Consider the following 24,432-nt stretch of genomic DNA (forward strand, 5'->3'; position numbering starts at 1 on the left):
ATACTTTAGATGAGTTAATTGTAGGGTGCATGAAATGTATCTCAATAAAGCTGTTTTTTTTTTTTTGTTTGTTTTAAGTATTGTCTTGTTTTTTTCTCATATCCAGACCTATGAGTTTCTATCTCTGCATGCAGTAGAAAGCTGGCATAGTAAGTTTTCACCTCTCCTTATTCAGGCATTAGGTTAAGTTAGAACAAGTTGGTTCAATAACTAAAACATCCATAATTATATTCTTTTTGCTTTTTCCAGTGATATCCTTCAATTTTTTTCAAGTTTAGATCTATTATATGACTTGCATTTATAATAAAAATATTATTCTACAAAAAAAAAATTTTTGGCCATACCCATGGCATGCTGAAGTTCCCATGCCAGGGATCAAACCTGTACCGCATCAGTGACCCAGGCCACAGTGGTGACAATCCCAGGTCCTTAACTTACTGAGCCACCAGGGAACTCCTACAAAAATACTTTTAAGACAGGGCTGTAAGAGATTCACACTAATTCTCTAAGTAGATAAGAGAAAATTATGTTATTAGTAGTTTCATTTCTTTTTGTTTAAAAAAAAAAAAAAGGAAGAGGCATTTGAGAAACATTACCATTCAATGTATCCTATCAAGGCCTGAAATGTGTTTTTTGTTTGTTTGTGTTGCTTTTTTAGGGCCATACCTGCAGCATATGGAAGTTCCCAGGCTAGGGGTGAAATTGGAGCTGTAGCTTCCAGCGTACACCACAGCCACAGCAATGCCAGATCTGAGCCACGTCTTTGACCTACCCATAGCTCATGGCAATGCTGGATCCTTAATCCACTGAGCAAGGACAGGGATCAAACCCATATCCTCATGGATGCTAGTTGGATTTGTTAGTGCTGAGCCACAAGGGAACTCCAGGGCATGAAATGTTTTACCACTAAAGTTTCTATGATTATTACAGCCTGTAAAGTGTTTTTTAAAAAAAAAACAAAAAACAAAAAACTCTGATATCCCTAGTTTAGTATCTCAGTATATTTTTGTCCTATATACTAGCATTTTGGGTTGGTTTTTTTGGGGGGGGATATAGTTATTTAAAATGAGAAGTAACAACAGAACTAGAACAAAATTTTTAAATTTGTATGAAAACACAAAAGACCCTGAAATAGCCAAAGTAATCTTGAGAAAGAAAAATGGGAGGTGGAGTAATCAGGCTCCCTGACTTTAGACTATACTACAAAGCTAGTGTCATCAAAACAGTGTGGTAGTGGCATAGAAACAGCATAGAGATCAACAGAACAGGATAAAAAGCCCAGAAATAAACCCATGCACCTATGGTCAATTAATACAACAAAGGAGGCAAGAACATACACAATGGAGACAAAATAGTCTCTCCAATAAGTGTGCTTGGACAACTACACATAAAAGAATGAAATTAAAACATTCTCTAACACCATATACAAAAATAAACTCAACATGGATTAAAGACCTAAGTAAATGTAAAACTGGATACTATGAAACTTCTAGAGGAAAACATAAGGAGAACACTCTTTGACATAAATTGCAGCAATATCTTTTGGGATCTGTCTCTTAGAGTAATGGAAATAAAAAGAAAAATAAACAAATGCGACCTAATTAAACTTAACAGCTTTTGCACAGCAATGGAAACCATAACAAAATGAAAAGACAACCTATACACTGGGAGAAAATATTTGCAAACAGTGCTACCTACAAGGGATTGATTTCCAAAATATACAAACAGCTCATACAACTCAAAATAAAAAAAAAACCTAGCAATTCCATCAAAAAATCGGCAGGAGGAGTTCCGGTCGTGGCGCAGTGGTTAACGAATCCGACTAGGAACCATGAGGTTGCGGGTTCGATCCCTGCCCTCGCTCAGTGGGTTAACGATCCGGCGTTGCCGTGAGCTGTGGTGTAGGTTGCAGACGCGGCTTGGATCCCGCGTTGCTGTGGCTCTGGCGTAGGCCGGTGGCTACAGCTCCGATTCAACCCCTAGCCTGGGAACCTCCATATGCCGCGGGAGCGGCCCAAGAAATAGCAACAACAACAACAACAACAACAACAACAACAAAAAAAAAGACAAAAGACAAAAAAAAAAAAAAAAAAATGGGCAGGAGACCTAAACAGACATTTCTCCAAAGAAGATATATAGGTGGCCAAACAGCACATGAAAAGATGCTCAACATCATTAATTATTACAGAAGTGCAAATCAAAACTACAATGAGATATTACCTCATACCAGTCAGAATGTCCATCATCAAAAAGTCTACAAATAAAAAATGCTGGAAAGGGTGTGGAGAAAAAGAAACTCTCCAACATTGTTGGTGCGAATGTAAACTGGTGCAGCTACTATGGAGAACAGTATGAAGGTTCCTTTAAAAAACTAAAATTAGAGCTACTATGTGATACTGCAATCCCACTCCAAACATATATCTGGACAAAACTATAATTCAAAAAGATACATGCACCCCAAAGTGCACTGCAGCACTATTTACAATAGCCAGGACATGGAAGCAACCTAAATGTCTACTGACAGATGAACGGATAAAGAAGATTATATATTTAATGGAATATTAGCCATAAAAAAGAATGAAATAATGCCATTTACAGCAAATGGATGGACCCAGAGATTATTATACTAAGTGAAGTAAGTCAGACAAAGACAAGTATCATAAGATACCACTTACGTGTGGAATCTAAAAAGAAAAAGATACAAATGAACTTATTTACAAAACATAAACAGACTCACAGACACAGAAAACAAATTGATGACTACTCAAGAAGAATGGGGATAAAGTGGGAGGTTGGGATTAACATAGGTATAAAATAGATAATCACCAAGAACCTACTGTATAGCACAGGGAACTATACTCAATATTTTGTAATAACCTATAAAGGAAAAGAATCTGAAAAAGAATATATATATACACACATACATACATCAAACACACACATATATATATACAATGAATAAAAATAATGGTAATAATTATTTTAAAAGTTTATAAAAATGGGAGCTAACATTTAAATAATAAGGTCAGATTTTAGCAATTTAGCAATATATACACACAAAAGCATATTAAAAGGAACTGCATTCTTACAGAAGTAAACCTAAGAATTTCAGGACATTTTCAAATGATTTTTATTTCTAAGACAAAAGTATAAAAATAAATTATAAGGGAGAAAAGAAAGAAAATGGAGGAAAAGTCTGGTTGAAAAATTTACATCAAAAAATGAGGCGCTATTAGCATACAAAAAGAAGAGGTAAATAAGGAAAAAAAGAGTAGAAAACCCAAGAGACTCATACTAATGGCATTTATAGATAATCCACTGATCTACTAGAGCACGTACTGCATGGTTAAATTCGTATTTTGTGTGTTTGTGTGTATATACTTATTTCTTTGATTAATATTAAGTACATTTCCCCCATTACTGTTTTTTTTTAACAAATTCATGTTTAATATTGTTCTTACATTCATCCCTCTTAACCTAAAACATACATGTGAAAGAAAACACAATAGGAATAAACTTACATTCTTCTTCTTTAGGATCAAGCTGTGTAACACTAACAGATAAACGGTCCACACGTTCTTGTAATGAGTTAACTCTGAAGGAAAAACTATGTGCTTCATTGAATAATTCTCCAAAAATATCTTCAGCATATTTACCTAAGCAAAAATGAAGCATATATCATAAAATTTAATGTGATCAGAGATAAATGTCAAAATTTTAACATTTTACAGTGCTGTCTCAATGAATTTGGCATTATTTGAAACCAGTTTTAACTTTAAACCCTAAATTAACCCAACTGTGATAGAGTGGGAAAAAACCACACACCCTGGGTAATACCTTTTTTTAAAATTTTTTTTTTTGTATATATTCTTTTTTAAATTAAAGTACAATTGATTTACAATGTTCCTTGAATTTCTGTTGTACAGCAAAGTGACCCAGTCATGGAAATAATGGTTTTAAATACTAGTTCTACCATTTTCTGGTAGGTGACTTGTGTCTAAAATGGAAATACTCTCCTGTTTTATCCAGGGGATACTTTAAATTTTCTCTCATTCTATTTTTTCTTTTTCTTTCTTTCTTTTTTTTTTTAGGGCCTCATCTGAAGCATATCAAAGTTCCCTGTCTAGGGGTCGAAAAGCAGCTGTAGCTGCAGGCCTATGCCACAGCTACATGGATCAGAAACCCACTGAGCAAGGCCAGGGATTGAACCTGCATCCTCAGAGACACTGTGTTGGGCTCCCAACCCACTGAGCCACAATGGGAAGTTCACCTCATTCTAGTTTCTTTCTCTCTTTTTTTTTTCTTTAGAGCCACACCCGCAGCACATGGAGTTCCCAGGCTCAGGGTCCAATTGGAGTTGTAGCCGCTGGCCTACACCAGAGCCATAGCAACGCGGGATCCAAGCTGCGTCTGTGACCTATGCCACAGCTCACAGCAACGCCAGATCCTTAACCCACTGAGCGAGGCCAGGGATTCAACCCGCAACCTTTCTGGTTCCTAGGCAGATTCGCTAACCCCTGAGCCACAATGGGAACTCATTCTAATTTCTTAAAAAAAAAAAAAAAAAAAAAAAAATCATAAATATAAAATCACTGTATTCCTCTAGTCATGCAAATTTTCATTCCATTACTGTAAAGAATAAGACAAAATAATCCCATTCTAAAAAGATTTCTAGTAAATTTTTTTTTTTTTTTTTGGTCTTTTTGTCTTTTCTAGGGTTGCACATGTGGCATATGGAGATTCCCAGGCTAGGGGTCTCATCAGAGCTGTAGCCCTCTGGCCTACTCCAGAACCACAGCAATGTGGGATCTGAGCCACGTCTGCAACCTACAGCACAGCTCATGGTAATGCCGGATCCTTAACCCACTGAGCTAGGCCAGGGATCAAACAGGCAACCTCATGGTTCCTAGTCGGATTCGTTAACCACTGAGCCGTGAAGGGAACTCCTCTAGTAAATCCTTTTACTAGAAATTTCTATCTAGTAAATAAGTCAGGTAGAAGTTTTAGATGACTTATAATTAAAAAAGGTTCAAGTGTATTTAGAACATATAAAGAAATGAATACTCACAATATAGAGATGAGCCAATCACTATCTGTATCTTTGAATTTAAAAAATTGATGGTCTTCCTAAATCAAGACATTTTAGACACAAGCATTCTAAGTTAAATGTAGCTCAACAGTAAGCTTTTAGAGACAGTTCCTGTAACAGAATACTAAATACTAATAAAATAAATCCATTAATCTTACCAGTTTACATTTCAACAATGCTGTCTTTTTTCAAAGCACTTCAATATATTATCAGTTAAATCAACAAACATTTACTGAGGCCTCAGCCTGTACCTGGTAGGTATATTTCCTACTGAAGAAACCAAAAAATAAAGCATAAAATTCCTGTTCTAAAATATTTTATAATCTTTAGGGAAAAAAATTAGAATTTAATATCTTTATAATAAATCAAGAGAAAAGGATAATTTTGTACATTTTCATTCAATTACATGCATTCTCTAAACCAGAATGGCTGAGGATGTCTTACTTGCCAGACAATGTAGCAGATGCTAGATATAAAAATGACTGAAAGAAGGTCTCTGACACTGATAATTTTTTTTTCTTTTTTGGACCACACCCTTGGTATATGGAAGTTCCAAGGGTAGGGGTCTACTTGGAGCTGCAGCTGCCGGCCTATACAACAGCTGCAGCAATGCCAGATCTGAGCCATGTCTGCAACCTACACCACAGCTCGCAGCAATGCCAAATCCTTCAACCCACTGAGTAAGGCCAGGGATCGAACCCTCATAGATACAGTTGGATTCTTAACCTGCTGAGCCACAGTGGGAACTCCTGACACTGATGATTTTTGAACAGAGGGAGAAACAAACGTTTAAATAAACATGAAAACCGATTTAATAAACAAATCCAAATCTTTGTTCCATTCACTTTGAGGCCTTGGCATCAATTTCCTCACCTGTAAAATAGGAATAAAGATATCTCCTTCAAAAAAAAAATTATAAGAAAAGAAGACCAAAAGCAGAGGGGTTGGTGGTAGAGTACCTGATACAGGATAGGAGCTCAACAGACAACTCTTATTATAAAATGAGGTAAGAGCCACAGAGCACAAAGAAAGAAGCACCACATTTGGGAGTGAGATGGTATCAGAGACACTTCCAGAGTTCCTCCCGCAGATTAAGAGAAGCATCCCAGGTAGAAGAAAAGGCAAGTATAAAGTTTTTCATTTATTCATCAAATGTTAGGGATAAAGAGATGGAAGAATTTTATCCCTATAAGAACTCAGTTTAATATTCAGATCTTTAACTTATGATCTGTACATCACTTGAAATTATAAGCAGATTCTTTATGCATTTGCATTTTTCTGGAAAGAGGGCCTATAGTTTCTTGGGTTTTAACAGATTTTTTAAAAAGATTCTACACTTTCCCACCTCAGCTTTAAGTGACAAAACACTTCAGTGAATAAGATGAACACCCCATCTGTTCTCTTTTCATATCCCTTACTTTCCAAGTCTACCTCCTCCTTCCCTCCCAGAGTGAGTGAAAGGAATTTTGCAATGTGAAACTAATTGTGTTATGTACCTGTATTTCAACTAACCTTACATTATACTATGTCTTTACTCAAGAATCTATGAAATTTCATTATCTCTGATGTTAAAACCTAAATCCTCTCATCTAACATTGTTCTCTATAACCAAATTCCACCATACATATCCAATGTCATTTGCCCCTTTAATCCCCCTTTAATATTTATAATATTAAATGCCCCTTTAATATATTTTATTATAAATAAATATATTAATATATTTTATTATAAATATATTAATATTTTATTATAAATATGATTATAATAAAGATATATTTATTTTTGCCTCCTTTCATTTGGCTACTTCTTCATGCAAGTTGAAATGCCTTCTTCTCCATCTTCCAAATTCTTTTGTTCCTTCAAGGCCCAATTCAATTCAATTTCATTTGGCAAGACTCCTCTAATGACTTCACCTATACTTATCTCCATTTTCTCAGTTCCTGTAAACTAGAACTCGTGATTTTAATTATACACATGCTCACTATTTGAAACTCACAGAATGGTTTCAGTGTTCATCACATTAGACTCTTCAACTAAATGGCATATGTTCTTTTCGGATAAGAAACATGTACCTTCATCACATAGCAAAGTCTTCAGTGTTATCCACATTCATTGTCTATCTATTATGTAATGTCTTATCAAGCCGATCTATTTATTCACCCTCCTACCCATCTACTTTGCTATCTATCTGTCAAATTTTCTATGATTGAGCACAAGAAGTACAGTACACTCTATCAGCTCATCTTGGCAGCATGAACTATATTCATGAACTGACTATATTTAGCATTAGAAAGGCCCTGGGAAGAGAAAATGGTAAAAGATCTCTCAAGTAATTAGAGTCACAATGGTTGTTAAATACGCTAGCAATAAGATGGGGAAAAACTGGATATAACAGAAGAAATTTAAACAAAGTGAACTCGAGGTTTTCAGTAATTATTATAAAACAGAATTTTGTTCTACTAGGAAAAACAACTGAACTGGGATGTACATTTTTGCAAGGAAGAGGTCAGGATAATGTACAGCCCCAAGCCATGCTGAACCCTGAGGTTGACCTTCATTACCGTGTGCTATAGGATTCTGGTGTTAGCAATAGGACCAAGGTGAAAATCTCAATTACCTAGAACCATTTTGAATAGCCTAGTTCTCTAAGTGATTCAGAATTATTTAAGGCATTAACTATTATTTTAACTACTGAACCAATGTAAAACTACTGATGTAAAGTCAGATATAAAATCTACTCTAAGCTTCCCTGTCTTCTTAAAAAAATTTAAACATAATTTAAACTTTTCTTGAGGACTCATAGTCATGAACTGATTATGAGAAACAACTGCATTCAAATACATACGAATACTTGCTTTTACATTAAATGGCCTCCTTCCAGTTTTTAATGTTGCTTTTTCCCTTTTTCCTTTGCTATAAACTACCTCTTTTGGTTGGCTCCAGTAATGCCTGCTTCTATTCCCTCCCTCCATATCTCCTCTTTTAATGCTCTGAAGCATAAATGTTTGGAAACATCATCAAACCTGTCTGAACTATCAAAGTAAAAGTAAACAAGTCTGAAAAAGGATCAATTGGTTATTTTAAGTGCATAGTCTTCAGTGCTTAGGCTTGTTTATTCTGGCTACCTAGAGGCCTTTTAAATTTAATTCTAGGTTCTCAACCATGTCAAGTGGGAAAGCTGCCAAAGAGCTTAATTTTAGGGAGGTAAACTATTGTTATACCTTGTAACAATATTTTATGCTTTTTTTTCTGAATCTCTAGGAACTGCTTAGAAAAAAGCCTCTGATTCCAAGTCTGAAGCATCTAAACATTTTTACAATGTATTTAATTTATTTCTATTTTCAGAGTTTGGCTGTGACATGACCATGTGCTTGCTGACGTATTGATTATATGGACTATATCAGACTTGAAAAAATTCCTTAAATTTTCACCTTTAGGCTATGTGAGAAATGGGTTAGTACTGCAAAACTGACACCCTTAATCATTACATTAGTTCTAAATTCTATATTCAAAATATACCTAAAACAAGATGCTTACATTAGGTCCATATTCATTTCAATTTAAAGAAATATTTTAACCAAATTTATTAGTAATTTCTGTGCTCTTAACATGTATTTTAATATTTACATACACATGCACCCATATACATGTAGTATATCTAAATTTCATATGAAGTTATGTTATGTTACATTTTAATAAACCCAATTAGTGCTAGCAAATGACTTTAAACAATATGGTTAATCATATATTAATAAACTTTCTAGGATTTCTGACTTGTCTCAAAAGTACACACCATACTGAATTTCTCAAGGAAGAAAAATATAAACAATATATTGTTAGTGATTCACTTCTAGCAACATAAAAAAAAAAACCCCACCAAATGGGACAAGAAATATACTTAAATTCAAACAAATAGCCTTTTAATTTACTTTTACAACCATTTCACACGCAATGTAGGAATTTAGTGCTCTCACCAAGAACATTCTAACATAAATTTTCTTTTTTTTTTTTTTGATCATCCTGTGGGATATTGAGTTCCTGGTCCAGGGATCAGATCCAAGCCACAATTGTAACTTATGCCAGATCCTTAATCCACTGTGCTGGGCTATGGATGGAACCTGTGTCCCAGGGTTCCAGAGACGAGGCCAATCCCATTGCGCCAAAGTGGGAACTCTTTAAATACAACTTTTTATGTTCTCTGGCTACATGTGTATGTCCCAATGCTCTCACTTGAAACAAATCAAGAGATTAACAACATCTTTTTACCTTGTGCTAAGTACTCAATTATAAAAAGAAAGGAGAAGAGTTAAAAGAAAAAGAAAAGAGGAGCCAATACTGCTTATAAAGTCAATCTACGTGGGTGGGTATGGCTGATAAATCTATGAGTACTTATATAAGATATCTAGGCCAAGAACATATTGTCTTATCTTTAAAATGAAATATAGTCTAATAAATGCTAATCAACTCAAAAAATAAACTGGATTTAAAAAAATTCTAACATTAAATTTAGAATAAATGGGAAATAATTCCTCAACCTAGCTCAATTCTGTAATCTTACAATGAAAACATACTGCCTCTCTTCTCCTCCCCTAACCTGCACCTTCAAAAGGCCTTTATTATCTAACTAACCTGCTTAACTTCTATATGCCAGAGTCCAGGTTTACTTGTTACTTTCATATCATGCTATAAATCAAGACACTTGACTGACATCCTAATGTCTTTTAGACAATTCACTTGACTAACCTAATCCTCAGCCTAATTCTACATCATTCACTTTTAGATATTTAAATAATATAAAAATATTTCCTTAGGCTACTAAGATATATACAAAGAGAAAGATATCCCAAAATACCAATAGCTGAAACCTTTAAAAAAGTAAACAGCAATTACAAGCAAGCAAAAGCACAATCCTAGCCTTTGCCTTTCATAGAACAAACCATATTTTATTCATTAATTTATTTTTTCTTTTTTAGCCACCCCACGGTATATGGAGGTCCTGGGCCAGGGATCAGATTGCAGCTGTAGTTGCGAACATCACACCTGCAGCAATGCTGGATCCTTTAACCCACTGTGCTGGGACAGGGATCGAACCAGTGTCCTGGTGCTGTCGAGATGCTGCCGATCCTGTTGCACCACAGCGGGAACTCCGATCAAACAATATTTCAAAAACAATCTCAGTCATTTTTATCCATAATGTGATTCTGTTCCTAAAGATTCTGTCCTTATTTCCCTTTCCCAGTGGAAACATGCAGGGGAAGAAGAAATGATTCTAAAACTCATTAATTTTATTTAAAATGATTATATTTTTCAAGATAATTTTGTGCTCTTGTCATCAAATATTCCCCACCCCAAAATTAGTCACAAGAATATCATCTTAATATCCTAAAGCATAACATTCTTGTTTGTATTATTTTTAATTGATATAAAAAGACTTACTCAGGCTACTTAGCTGTCTAATTATGTTTGCCAAAGAAATATTGGTCACACATTCCAGTTCATTCTTAATTCCTCTAGGCAGCGCTGTGTGGCACAAGTGCCTAGGATCGATGTTTCTTTTCACTAATGGCATCTTGAGATCAACCTCTGTGCCAGTTCACCTGTAGGAAATCAAACAATAAATTAATATTTTTCAATTTCAACCAACACAGAGACCTTATCTTTCACATTTAACAAGAAAATATTTGCTAGCATGAGACTAGTGAAAGCAGAGTCACCTGACTAAATATGTCAAAACTGATTTAACCCCTTTTTTACCTTCAGTTATTGGAATGTCAACATCATATCAAATAATTTTTCAAAAACTTACTTTCAATGTTTGTTGCTTCACAGTGAACTCAAAATCATAATCACCATTATTCTCCTAAAACCACTGATTTTACTTACTACAAGGGATTTTGTTCTACAGAGTTAGTATGAAAGGTCCTTTCTAAGGAAGTACCTAAGAGGATTAAAGAAGCTGCAAGAATAGTATCAAATTTGTATTTTCACATAAAATGTATCAGGCATTCAATAGCTCAGAAATCAAATATCCAGGTAGACCCACAACCGTAATCTCATCAAAACCAACCAAATCTTTATTTAACTGATCAAATAGTTCAAATTCTTTGAATTACAGTCAGTCCTCACCTCCCAGGTTTTCCCTATGCAGAAATTTCAGCTTCCACAGTTGAGTTAAATAAATACCAGTCTCCCAACAACATGGCTCCAATTTCACCTACCACAGTATACTAACTGTAACTACATAAATACAAACTCCTTTGCTGGCACTTCAGTTCATAAATCACTATGTTAATAAGAGATGCACATCATGATCAGTGACCAATCACATCACTGCTTTTAAGTCTGTTGGTGACAGGACACTTCTCATCTGTTACTCAGTTTGCCTACGGACAGCAAAGCATGTAGCTGGTTTACCTTCTTGCTTCCCAGTAATAAACTCATGTGAAATTTTACAAAATGGTAACTGAAAGAGGGAAATGGCCAACAAAGATAAAAGTGTAGCAAAGAAAAGAAAAATGGTTAACACTGGAGTGAAATTCAAGTTGAATGTAAGTGGAATAGCAGAAGAAACAATTAATTGTGGGAATGCGGCCACTGCACTGTTTGAGAGACACTAGGTATGCAGTCAGAGGAATTTAGTGAAATTATTGACATAAATGAGGAAAGAAGTTGTGACAAAAAGGAAGATGTCTCAGAAGAAGTGGCAATAGCAAAAAACAACTTCACAATAAAGGAATTCTTGGAGATATTTCATGACATTGCAAGTGCAAAGGATAAAATGTTAGAAGCTGATCCAAATTTAGTAGAAAAGATTAAGACAATTTGCTAAGGCACAGAAAAGATGTATACTCTGCTCGCTCTGTTTTTCTAAGTTATACAAGAAGGCAAAGCACTGCTCAAACTATTCTTGGTAGGTTTTTTACAAAGAAATAAAGCACTATAATTCTAATTGTTTCTAATGTTTCATAATAAATGGCACTAAATTGTTAGTTTTAGTATTTATTTCATTTCCCTATACATGGCACTAAATTGTTTTAGCGTTTATTTCATTTCCCTATACATTTATAACTGACACATGACAGTTTTATGTTTTGACTGTATTTTTTTTCCCACTGATTAAGATCATTTCATAAAGTTTTAGCTTGTATACTTATTTTTTGGGTCCCATACTACCATACAGAGTGAGCACCGCTTGTACTTACCTATTGGTAAACAATGGTTATTGAAGGAAGACATTTATTATTTACTGAATTTTAATCATTGCCAAATGGAAGCTTAGGATAAATCTAATTACATTTAAGTGTTATTATCAACATGCTTTAAAAACAAACTTTTGCATGAAATCCTCTGACCTGTTTATTCAGCATTCTTTCCACATTTTTAAATCTTTTTGAGTAAAATATGAAAGACATAGAAAAGATATACAAAATTGCACACACAGCTCAATAATTTGAGCAAACTTGTAAGCTAATGTAAAGAAATAAAACATTGCCTGGTCTTAATAAACAAAACACTTTGGTCTCCTCCCCAACCACCCTTGCTTCCTTCCTCCTTAAGTTAACCATTATTATGACTCTTACAATACACATTTTCTTTTTTTTTTATACTTAAACATCTTAAGCAGGTAACTCTAAACACTATACTTTTTATTGATTTTCAAAGTTCATATAAATAAACGTTATTTATTATTGTCTTGCCCTTTTCAATCAACATTATATTTGTAACATTCATCCACGTTGCTTTGAGTAACTATAGGATGTATATTTTCAAAGCTGTATGATAGTCCACTGTATAACCACAATTTATTTACCCATTCTAATGCTGATATATGTACACGTGTTGTTTTTAGTTTGAAGTTATTATGAATACCACTACCATGAACATTCATGTATAAGTGTCTTGGTGTACACATTTCTGTTGGAAATATACTTAAGGAGAACAGCTAGGTGAAGGATATGCACAGCTTGAACTTTAGGAGATGATGTCAAACTGTTCCAAAAGTGACTGTACAAATGTATTTACTCCTTTCAGCAGTCTAAGAGGCTAATGCTGCTCCACATCTTCACAACACTTGATACTGTGTATTTCTTTCTTTTCTTTTTTTTTTTTTGTGCTATTTCTTGGGCCGCTCCTGCGGCATATGGAGGTTCCCAGGCTAGGGGTTGAATCGGAGCTGTAGCCACCGGCCTACGCCAGAGCCACAGCAACGCAGGATCCGAGCCGCGTCTGCAACCTACACCACAGCTCACGGCAACGCCGGATCCTTAACCCACTGAGCAAGGGCAGGGACTGAACCTGCAACCTCATGGTTCCCAGTCGGATTGTTAACCACTGCGCCACGTCGGGAACTCCGATTTCTCTCTCTCTTCTTGTTCTTCTTCTTCCTTCCTCCTTCCCTCCTCCTCTCTCACTCTCTCTCATTCTTTTGGCTGCACCCATGGCATATGGAGATTCCCAGGCCAGGGACTGAATCCAAGCTGCAGCAAGGTCAGATCCTCTACCCAACACAATGGACCGAGGATAGAACCCCTGCCACTACAGAAGCAATGCTGGATCCTTAACCTGCTGGGCCAGAGCGGGAATTCCTTGATACTGCTTTTAAATTCTAGCTATTCTTGTAGGTAAATTCTGATGAATTACTACAGTTTTGTGTTTTCCACAATTACTAAGAGTTTAAGCATATTTTCATGTATTTATCTCCTGGATTTTTCTCACTTGAGAAGTGCCTATTCACTGTTCTTGTCCACCTTCTATTTACCATTTGCTGTTTTAGGGTTTATTTGTAGTAACACTGGATATGAGACATTTGAAGGTTTTATGTGATGCAAATATTTTCTCTTGTGTCACTTTCTATTTCACTCTCTTGACATCTTTTATGAGAAGGTGGCTGGATTTGTCTTTTTCTTTTAGGTTTAGTATGAAAGCATAGGTTTCTAAATCATTTGATATACTAAGATCATAAGCATGATCTTCTATATTATCTCTGAACTTTGTTGTTTTGCTTTGGATTTTTAGTCCATAATTGACATGGAATCAATTTTTGTAAATGGTGTTAGGTAGCAGTCAAGTTTCTTATATATTATTTCAACACCATTCACTGAAAAGACTATTCTTCCCCATTGTTCTCCAGAGGCACTCTTGTCATAAACTAAGTTTCCATATGTTTTTAAATCCATTTTGAGGCCTTTCAGTATTCCACTGGTCTACCTAGAGCTAATCTTAATGGTAGCTTCACAGTAAGTCTTGATATCCAATAGTGCCAAGTCCTCCTACCTTGTTCTTCAAAAATGCTGTTTATTTTTGGCCCTTTGCACTTCCGTTAGATTATCATGAATCAGATTATCAGATTACACACACACACACACACACACACACACCCCTATTGGGAATATGACCAGAATGGAGGCTACATATATCAGGAAGTACTGATATTTGCACAACAGTGCACCTTCCTATCCATTAACATAGTGTATCCTTCCAATTACTTCAGGATTTTAAAATGCTTCTTAATAATGTCTTATAACCTTTACAACAGAAGCCATACATCCTGTTAGGTTCATTTGTATGCATATATTTTTGACAACCCTGGAAACGGCATAAATTTCTTATCATATATATAGAAAATAAGTCAATTTTTTAATACTGACCCCATATCCGGAGACTTTTCTAATCTCCACTAACCTATGATTATTTAAGATTTTTAAATGTATATAATCTATCATATGTGAGAAATGATTATCTACTTTCTAATCTTTAATTTTAATTTTCTTTTCCCCCCTTATGACATTAGCTAGAATCTTTATACAATGAGAAATAGAATATTATCATCTTTTTCCTGAGCCAAAAGGGAAAAGCTTCAACATTTTACCAAATGCCTGTTACAGGGTTTTTGTTATTGTTATTTTGTTTTGTTATTTAGTTTTGTTGCTGTTTTGTAGACATCTTTTAATAGATTAAGGATGATTCTATATATTCTAAATTGCTAAGTTTTTTTAAGTTAATGTCGATTTTATGTTTTTGCTATACCTATTATGATTATTTGACTTCGTTCTTTTATTATTATTTTTCAATGATTTTAATTTTTTCCATCATAGCTGGTTTACAGTGTTCTGTCAGTTTTCTACTGTACAGCAAGGTGACCCAGTCACCCAGTCATATATACATGTATACATTCTTTTTCTCATATTATTATGCTCCATCATAAGTGACCATATAGAGTTCCCAGTGCTATTCAGCAGAATCTCATTGTTTATCTGTTCCAAAGGCAGTAGTTTGCATCTATTAATCCTAAACTCCCACTCCATCCCACTCCCCCGCCCCCTTCACAACCACAAATCTGTTCTCCAAGTCCATGAGTTTCTTTTCTGTGGAAAGGTTCATTTGTGCCTTATATTAAATTCCAGATATAAGTGATATCCCATGGTATTTGTCTTCCTCTTTCTGACTGACTTCACTTTGTATGAGAGTCTCTAGGTCCATCCATGTTGCTGCAAATGGCATTATGTCATTCTTTTTTATGGCTGAGTAGTATTCCAGTGGTATATATACCACATCTTCTTAACCCATTCATCTGTCAATGGACATTTAGGTTGTTTCCATGTCTTGGCTATTGTGAATAGTGCTGCAATACGGGTGCATGTGTCTTTTTTAAGAAAAATTTTGTCTGGATGTTTGCCCAAGAGTGGGATTGCTGGGTCGTATGATAGTTCTATGTATAGTTTTCTAAGTTACCTCCATACTGTTTTCCATAGTGGTTGTACCAATTTACATTCCCACCAACAGTGCAGGAGGGTTCCCTTTTCTTCACACCCTCTCCAGCATGTGTTATTTGTGGACTTATTATTGACGGCCATTCTGACTGGTGTGAGATGGTATCTCAGAGTAGTTTTGATTTGCATTTCTCTACTAATCAGTAATGTTGAGCATTTTTTCATGTGCTTGTTGCCCATCTGTATATCTTCTTTGGAGAAATGTCTATTCAGGTTTTTTGCCCATTTTTCAGCTGGGTTGTTGGCTTTTTTTGCTGTTGAGTTATATAAGCTGTCTGCATATTTTAGATATTAAGGCCTTGTCAGTTGCATCATTTGAAACTATTTCCTTCTATTCTGTAAGTTGTCTTTTTGTGTATTACTGTTTCCTTGCTTGTGCAAAAGCTTTTCAGTTTGATTAGGTTCCATTGTTTATGTTTGCTTTTATTTCTGTTGCTTTGGGAGATTGGCCTGAGAAAACGTTTGTAAGGTTGATGTCAGAGAATGTTTTGCCTATGTTTTCTTCTATGGTGCCTTATCTTATGTTTAAGTCTTTAAGCCATTTTGAGTTTATTTTTGTGCATGGTGTGAGGGTGTGTTCCAGTTTCACTGATTTACATGCAGCTGTCCAGTTTTCCCAGCACCACTTGCTGAAAAAATGTCTTTTTCCCACTTTATATTCTTGCCTTCTTTGTCAATGATTAATTGACCATAGGTGTCTTGTTTTATTTCTGGGTTCTCTATTCTGTTCCATTGGTTGGTCTCTCTGTTTTGATACCAGTACCACTCTGTCTTGATGACTGTAGCTTTGTAATATTGCCTGAAATCTGGGAGAGTTATGGCCCCTGCTTGGTTTTTGTTCCTCAGAATTGCTTTGACAATTCTGGGTCTTTGTGGTTTCATATAAATTTTTGGATTGTTTATTCTAATTTTGTGAAAAATGTCATGGGTAATGATAGGAGATATGTTAGGTCCATAGGTTGCTTTGGGTAGTATGGCCATTTTTACAACATTAATTTTTCCAACCCAGGAGCATGGAATATCTTTCCATTTCCTTGAATCTTCTTTAATTTCCTTGATTAATGTCTTATAGTTCTCAGCATATAAGTCTTTCACCTACTTGGTCAGGTGTATCCCCAGGTATTTGATTTTTTGGGGTGCAATTTTAAAAGGTACTATATTTTTGTATTCCCTTTCTAATATTCCATTGTTAATATACAGAAATGCAACTGATTTCTGAATGTTAATCTTGTATCCTGCTGCTTTGCTGAATTTGTTGATCAGTTTGAGTAGTTTTTGGGTTGAGTCCTTAGAGTTTTCTATATATAGTATCACGTCGTCTGCATACACTTCTTTTATTATTAATGTGGTAAACTACATTGATTGATTTATGTTAAACAACTCTGCATCCTTGGAATAAATGCAGCTTGGCTGAGATGTATGTAACAGGACAGAATAATGGCCCTTTAAAGCAATTTATGTTCTATTCCCCAGAATTTGTGACTATGTTATAATACATGGAAAAGGGAGATTAAGATAGAAGTTGGAATTAAGGTTGCTAATCAGCTGACCTCAAAATATAAAGATTAAATCTTTTTTAATATATTGCTAGATTTGGTTTTGGATTGTTACTTTTTTTTTTTTTTTTTGTCTTTTGTCTTTTTTGTTGTTGTTGTTATTGTTGCTATTTCTTGGGCCGCTCCCGCGGCATATGGAGGTTCCCAGGCTAGGGGTTGAATCGGAGCTGTAGCCACCGGCCTACGCCAGAGCCACAGCAACGCGGGATCCGAGCCGCGTCTGCAACCTACACCACAGCTCACGGCAACGCCAGATCGTTAACCCACTGAGCAAGGGCAGGGATCGAACCTGCAACCTCATGGTTCCTAGTCGGATTCGTTAACCACTGCGCCACGACGGGAACTCCTGGATTGTTACTGTTTAATAATTTTCTGCATTTATGTTCATGAAAGAAATTGATCCATTATCTTCCTTTTGGAGTTCTCTTGTGGTTCAGCTCATTCAGGATCCAGGGTTGTCACTGCAATGGCTCAAGTTGATGCTGTAATGCAGGTTCAGTCCCTGGCCAAGGAATTTCCACATGCCATGGAAGATACCATTATCTTTCTTTCATGTAATATCCTTGAGAAGTTTTTGTTTACTTTGTATTAAGGTTATGTTGGTCTAATATAACAAGTTTAGATATGTTTCTCCTTTCACGATTCTTTGGCAGAATTTGTAAAGATATACATGCATAATTTTTCCTAAAAGTTTGGTATAGTTCAAAAATGAAACCACTTAGCCTCAAGTTTCCTTTGTCAGAAGGCTTAATATTATGAACTTTTTCTTTGTCATAGGATCATTGAAATTCTCTATTTCTTGTGTTAATTCTGGTAAACTGCATTTTCTAGAAATTCATTTAAATTTTCAAATCTATTGACATCAAATTATTATGACTTTCCTATGATTACAAGATTATAAAATATCCTCTTATTTATTACATCCATTAACTTGCATGTTTTTTAAATTAGAGGGTTTATTGATTTTATTAGTCTTTTTAGAGAACCAAGACTTGACTTCATTGAATTTCATTATTGCTGATTATTTTTCTGCTGCTTTCTGTGGTTTTAATATGATGCTCTTTTCAAAAAATTTCATAATATAGGGGAGATGGGATTAAGATGGTGGAATAGAAAGACTGGAACTCAACTTCTCTCCTAAAAACAACAAAATTCACAACTAAAGGCTGAGCAATCTCCACCCAAATGGACCAGAAACCTTAAAAAAGATATCCTACTCCAGAAGATCAAGAGGCCACATCAAGAGGTAGGAGGGGCGATTTCACGATATAAACAAACCCATACCTCCCAGGTGGGAAGCCCCACAGACTGGAAACTAACTGGTTCACAGAGACTCACTTACAGGAGTGAGAGCTCTGAGCTCCACAACAAATTCTCACATGTGGGGATCTGGCACTGAGAGAAAGAGCCCCTGGAGCATCTGGCATTGAAGGCCAGTGGGGCTTGTGTGCAGGAGCTCCACAGGACTGGGGGAAACGGAGACCCCATTCTTAAAAAGGCGCACACGGACATTCACGTGAACTGGGTCCCAGGGCAAAGAAAAGACTCCACAGGAATCTGGGTCAAACCTGACTGCAGTTCTTGGAGAACATCCTGGGAAAACAGGGGTGAATGTGGCTTAGTGTGAGGGACGGACATTGAAAGCAAAGCTCTTGGGAATATTCAGCAGCATGCCTTTCTCTCGAGGTGGCCATTTTGGGAAAATCTGGCCCCACCCATCAGTCAGCTGCTGAGAAGCCCCAGGGCAAGCAACAATCCAGGTGGGATCACAGCCCCGCCCCTCAGTAAACAGGCTACCTAAAGACCTCTCAGGCACACAGCTGCCTCTAATCCCACCCAGAGACTGAGCCCCACCCACCAGAGGGATTAGAATCAGCTCCACCTACCAGTGGGCAGGCATCAGCCCCTCCCATCAGGAAGCCTACATCAAGCCCCCATATGGCCTTCAGCCACATGGGGGGCAGACACCAGAAATAAGAGAGGCTACAACTCTATTCTCTGTAAAAAGGTCACCACACCAAACACCTATAAAAATGAAAAGACAGAGAACTATAACTCAGATGGGGGAGAAAGGAAAAACCCCAGAAAATCAGCTAAGTGATGAGGAGATTCTCAGCCTCTAGGAAAAAGACTTTAGACTGCTGATGCTGAAGAAGATGCAAGACATTGGAAATAAACTGGAGGCAAAGATGGATAACATACAGGAAACACTGAGCACAGAGATACACCTTCTGCAGTTCCATACCAAAAAACCAACCAACCCCATTGAAAAATGGGCAGAAGATCTAAACAGATAATTCTCCAAAGACGACATACAGACGGCCAAAAAACACATGAAAAGATGTTCAACATCACTCATTATTAGAGACATGCAAATCAAAACCACTATGAGGTACCACCTTACACCAGCCAGAATGGCCATCATCAAAAAGTCTAAAAACTGTAAGTGCTGGAGAGGGTGTGGAGAAAAAGGAACCCTAGTACACTGTTGGTGGGAATGTAAACTGGTGAACTACTGTGGAAAACAGTATGGAGATTCCTCAGAAAACTAAAAATAGAACTACCATTTGATCCAGCAATCCTAGTCCTGGGCATCTATCCAGAGAATACCATGACTCACAAAGACACATGTACCCCCATGTTCACTGCAGCACTATTTACAACAGCCAACACCTGGAAACAACCTAAATGTCCATCAACAGAGGAGTGGATCAATAAGATGTGGTACATATAATGTACACAATGGAATATTACTCAGCCATTAAAAGGATTGAAATAACAGTACTTTTAGCAACATGGATGGACCTAGAAATTATCATGTTAAGTGAAGTCAGTTAGACAATGAGACACCAACATCAAATGCTATCACTGACATGTAGAATCTGAAAAAAGGACAGAATGAACTTCTTTGCAGAACAGATACTGACTCACAGACTGAAAAACTTACGGTTTCCAGAGGAGACAGTTCGGGGGGTGGGCGAATATGCTGGGGGTATGGGATGGAAATCCTATAACATTGGATTGTGATGATCATTGTATAACTATAAATGTAATAAATTCATTGAATAATAAGAAAAAATGGCATGAGAGAGTGAAGATGCTAAACCGTTATCTTTCCACAATCAATAGATGTGGTATGTGTATGGATATAGCACTCCCCTCACAAGAGGATACAGACAAAATAATTTTAAAGACCAGACAGTTATCAATTAAGGCAGAGATAGAAGGTTTAAATTTGGAGAAGAGGATGAAAGTAAGCATACATAGGGAAGTCTGCAAGTCACAGAGGCTGAAGCTCTCTGGAGCATAATAGAAAGATTTGGGAGGGAGTCCCTTGGTGGCCTAGAAGTTAAGGACTTGGCATTGTCACTGCTATGGCTCAAGTTTTATTCCTAGCCTGGGAAGTTCTGCACGCCCCAGATGCGTCCAAAAAAAAAAAAAAAAAAAAGAAAAAGAAAAAAGAAAAAGATTTGAGAAAGATGGAGAAATATGTCAAACAAGAAGCTGTTCAAAGCAGTATGAAGATGTGCGTTCAGAAGATAACAGAAAACAAAGCTTGTATTTCTGCCAGTTGAATAGGTAAATAGTGATAAAAGGCATAGTGAAATTATTCCTAGGTCTTTTGAAAGAGTACAAGTGCTCTCTTTGGTTTACGGACTAGTCCTGAAGGTGTCAAGAGACAATGTTACGGCATGCAGAAGTAAATACCCTTTCAAACTTACCACTTGTTGTCACAGAGCTAATTACTGGCATTGCAGGGAAAATAATCTCAGTTCTGACTTCTGATACTGTTTTCCTTCACTAAAACAAGTTGACACTTTCTCCTAAATCTTATTCCTGGATTTCTAACTAATCATTTAGAATACATAATCATTCAAACACAACTTTATTTTCCCTTACATGTATTCACAGTTTGCTACAAAGAAGCTCATTTCCTATTTTTTGCCCACTCATAGCCCTATTAGATCTTCACATAATTTTTCATCTTGGTATTTCAGTACTACAGAGGAATGTACTGACAATTCAAACCTAGGCATTTCAACGTGTACTTTCCCCTCTTGAACTTTTTAAAATATAAAAAAAACAAATACCAACATTAATCCCCACTGTTAACAGTTTTCAATTCAAGAAGGCATGTTTCTTCTAAGAATCTTTAGTTGGAAGAGACTTAAAAACCAACTATATCTTTTTTTTTTAGTGCATGTGGATGTTCCCAGGCTAGGGGTTGAATCAAAGCTATAGCCTCTGGGCATAGCCACAGCAATGTGGGATCTGAGCCACGTCTGCGACCTCCACCACAGCTCAAGGCAACACTGGATCCTTAATTTACTGCATGAGGCCAGGGATTGAATCTGCGTCCTCAAGGATGCTAGTCAGATTTGTTTCTGCTGAGCCATGATGGGGACTCCTCATCTCTTATTTTTTTAGATGAACAAACTTACATGAAAAAATTAAGAAATTTGTCCAAGTTGACAAAAGTAATGAGTTAATACTAGATTTTAAATTTCAAGATTTTAAATTACTGCTCCACTCTTATTTTAACTCCATTTTGTGTTCTTGACAAATCAACCTCCAAATTTCCCAATACCCTAGATTTCAATGACATTTTTGAAGACCCTCCCCATTCGCAGGTAACTAGCCCCTTTGACAAATATTTTCTGATTATAAATTTTGATCAAAAAAGTGGTGAAAGAGATTAAAAAAAGAAATAAAATACCTTCACTACTCAGAAGCTTACAAGATAATAAGGAAACAAAGATATATGCCAAAATATTTAAAATATATAAAATAAATAAAAATTAACATATGACTAAGGTCTAAAAGTTGGGTAACACAGGAGTTCCTGTCATGGCTCAGCAGAAAAGAGCCTGACTAGTATCCATGAGGATGCAGGTTCAATCCCTGGCCTAGTTCAGTGTGTTAACGATCCAGCATTGCCGTGAGCTGTGGTGTAGGTTGCAGACAAGGCTCACATCTGGCATGGACGTGGCAGTGGTGTGGGCCAGAACCTGCAGCTCTGATTCGACCCCCAGCCTGGGAACTTCCATGTGCTAAGGGTATGGCCCTAAAAAGCAAAAAAAAAAAAAAAAAAAAAAAAAAAAGTTGGGTAACACAAATTATTAGGCTTGCAGAGAAGATGAAATTGAAATAAGCTAAAGAGGTCAGGAAGAGAATATTGATAAATGCTATTCAATATATTAATTTCTAGCCCCAAGTAGCTAAATTAAAAATAAATAAAGTTCAGTTCTTCAGCCACAGTTGCCACATTTCAAGTGCCCAATAGGCACATGTGGCTTGTGGCTGCAATAATGGACCACATAGTTAGAGATTATACCATTAACTGCTGAAAGCTCTATTGGACAACAAGGAGGTCTATGATAGATAAATAGCAAGGAGACAGAATATTTTAAGTCAGGGATAAGAGACAAAAAATAAGGAGGAAACATGCCTGAAAGGAACACAGAGTAGAACAGAGTAGAACAAAAAGATAAAATGTAATCAAATTGAAAATTTTGAACTCTGATGTTCAATAAAGAACTATGAGTCTTCTTAAGGAGTAAAGGATCACAAACATTTAAAGAATTTTAAAGAGATTTTATTATTTATGATGGAGTATATCTGAAATGACTGGAAGCAGTAAAACTGCAGGGTCATAGTGTATACATATATATATATACATATGTACAGCTTTAGTAAATATTGCTAAAACATTTTCCAAAATGCTTGAACCAATTAACACCCCCTCTAGCTCTTGATGAGCATTCCAGTTGTTTGCTAACACCTGGTGTTGTACACTAATATTTTGATGATCCAACCAAAACAAACCACATTTTATTCTAAAGTTTCTAGTCTATAAAAATTTTAAAAATTCTAAAATATTTGTCCATTAAATAAGTAATTATAATAAAATATTAAACGTGTTATTCTTGATTTAATCCTTTATAGAAAGTAAAAGATGAGCACACAAAACCTTTTCCATCCTATAGAAACAGTATTCTCTACATTCTGTAAACTCAAACTACAAGACTGGTCTAAACAATAACAGGAGAAAAAAATACAGAGCTACACTAATTTATCTATTGTACAAGTTTAAATATTGAATAGGGACTTTAAATTGTTAAATTTTTATTTGCATACATAAATTACAATATTCACTAATCACAATTTTGAGTCAAGAATCTGTAAAATTTTCAAAATCATATTTTTTCTATTATACTTGATTCAACTTTCTAGTTTCCTCTCATTAAAAGTGAAAGAAAATACAAATACAGAAAAGGCACAAGGTATTAACATTTTAGTTCTATTCCCTGACTTGGACATGAAAATACTAAGCAAATACTAAGCTGAGTCAATGAGAATAATCAACCTACATGTTTTTTGAGTCTCACAATCATCCCTTAATTACCATTATTATTCAATCTTTTCTTATTTTTAGAAAAAACACACACACTTTATTGAGGTATATAACTGAAGCACAATATACCACCCTATGTGATAAGCTGATAGGCAGAATCTGAAGATGGTCCCCAGATCTCCACCACTATATGACATGTTATAAGAGATTCTGAAGATGTAATTATGTTTCCTAATCAGCTGGCCTTAACATACAAAGATTATAAGCTTGGGCTTAACCTAATCACGTGAGCCCTTTAAAAACTGAGTATTTTCTTCAGCCATAGCAGAAGTCAGAGATTCAAATCATGAAGGAGATTAACTACACCTTTGCTAGTTTGAGGATGGAGGCCACTTGCAAAAGACCTTCAGTAGCCTCTAGGTCCTAAGAGCAACCTTTGGCTGACAGCCAGGAATAGAACAAGAACCTCAGTTCTACAACTGCAAGGAACTGGATTCTGCCAATTTGAATGGGCTTGGAAGCTGATTTTTCCCTGAAGCCTCTGGAAAGGAATATAGCCCATAACTTATCCATTCATCTGTTGATGAACATTTGGGTAATTTTCAGTTTTTTGACTATTATAAATAAAAGTGACTACGAACATTCTGTGCAAGTACGTATGTA

General features: G+C 35.9%; 1 protein-coding gene across 10 annotated transcripts in view; it reads right to left on the bottom strand.

Moving 5' to 3' along the window:
* The window catches only part of WASF1 (WASP family member 1), a 144,749-nt gene that overhangs the window by 13,532 nt on the left and 106,785 nt on the right, over positions 1-24,432 (bottom strand). For 7 of the 10 annotated variants that reach the window (XM_084962811.1, XM_021091088.2, XM_084962825.1 and 4 more), the window contains exons 2-3: positions 10,526-10,686; positions 3,522-3,656 (exon numbers count right to left, since the gene is read on the bottom strand). In XM_084962811.1, the coding sequence (XP_084818937.1) occupies positions 3,522-3,656; positions 10,526-10,658 (268 nt within the window). In that variant the 5' untranslated portion in view covers positions 10,659-10,686. Of the gene's footprint in view, positions 1-3,521; positions 3,657-5,068; positions 5,128-10,525; positions 10,687-24,432 lie in introns of those variants that run through there. The other 3 variants (XM_084962850.1, XM_084962843.1, XM_084962834.1) reach the window with 2 other exon arrangements.

Source organism: Sus scrofa, chromosome 1, assembly GCF_054392235.1.
Source record: "Sus scrofa isolate SSC_HxYL_T2T_F1_AM1 chromosome 1, Sscrofa_HxYL_maternal_Yorkshire_Landrace_v2.0, whole genome shotgun sequence".
Classification (NCBI taxonomy): Eukaryota; Metazoa; Chordata; class Mammalia; order Artiodactyla; family Suidae; genus Sus; species Sus scrofa.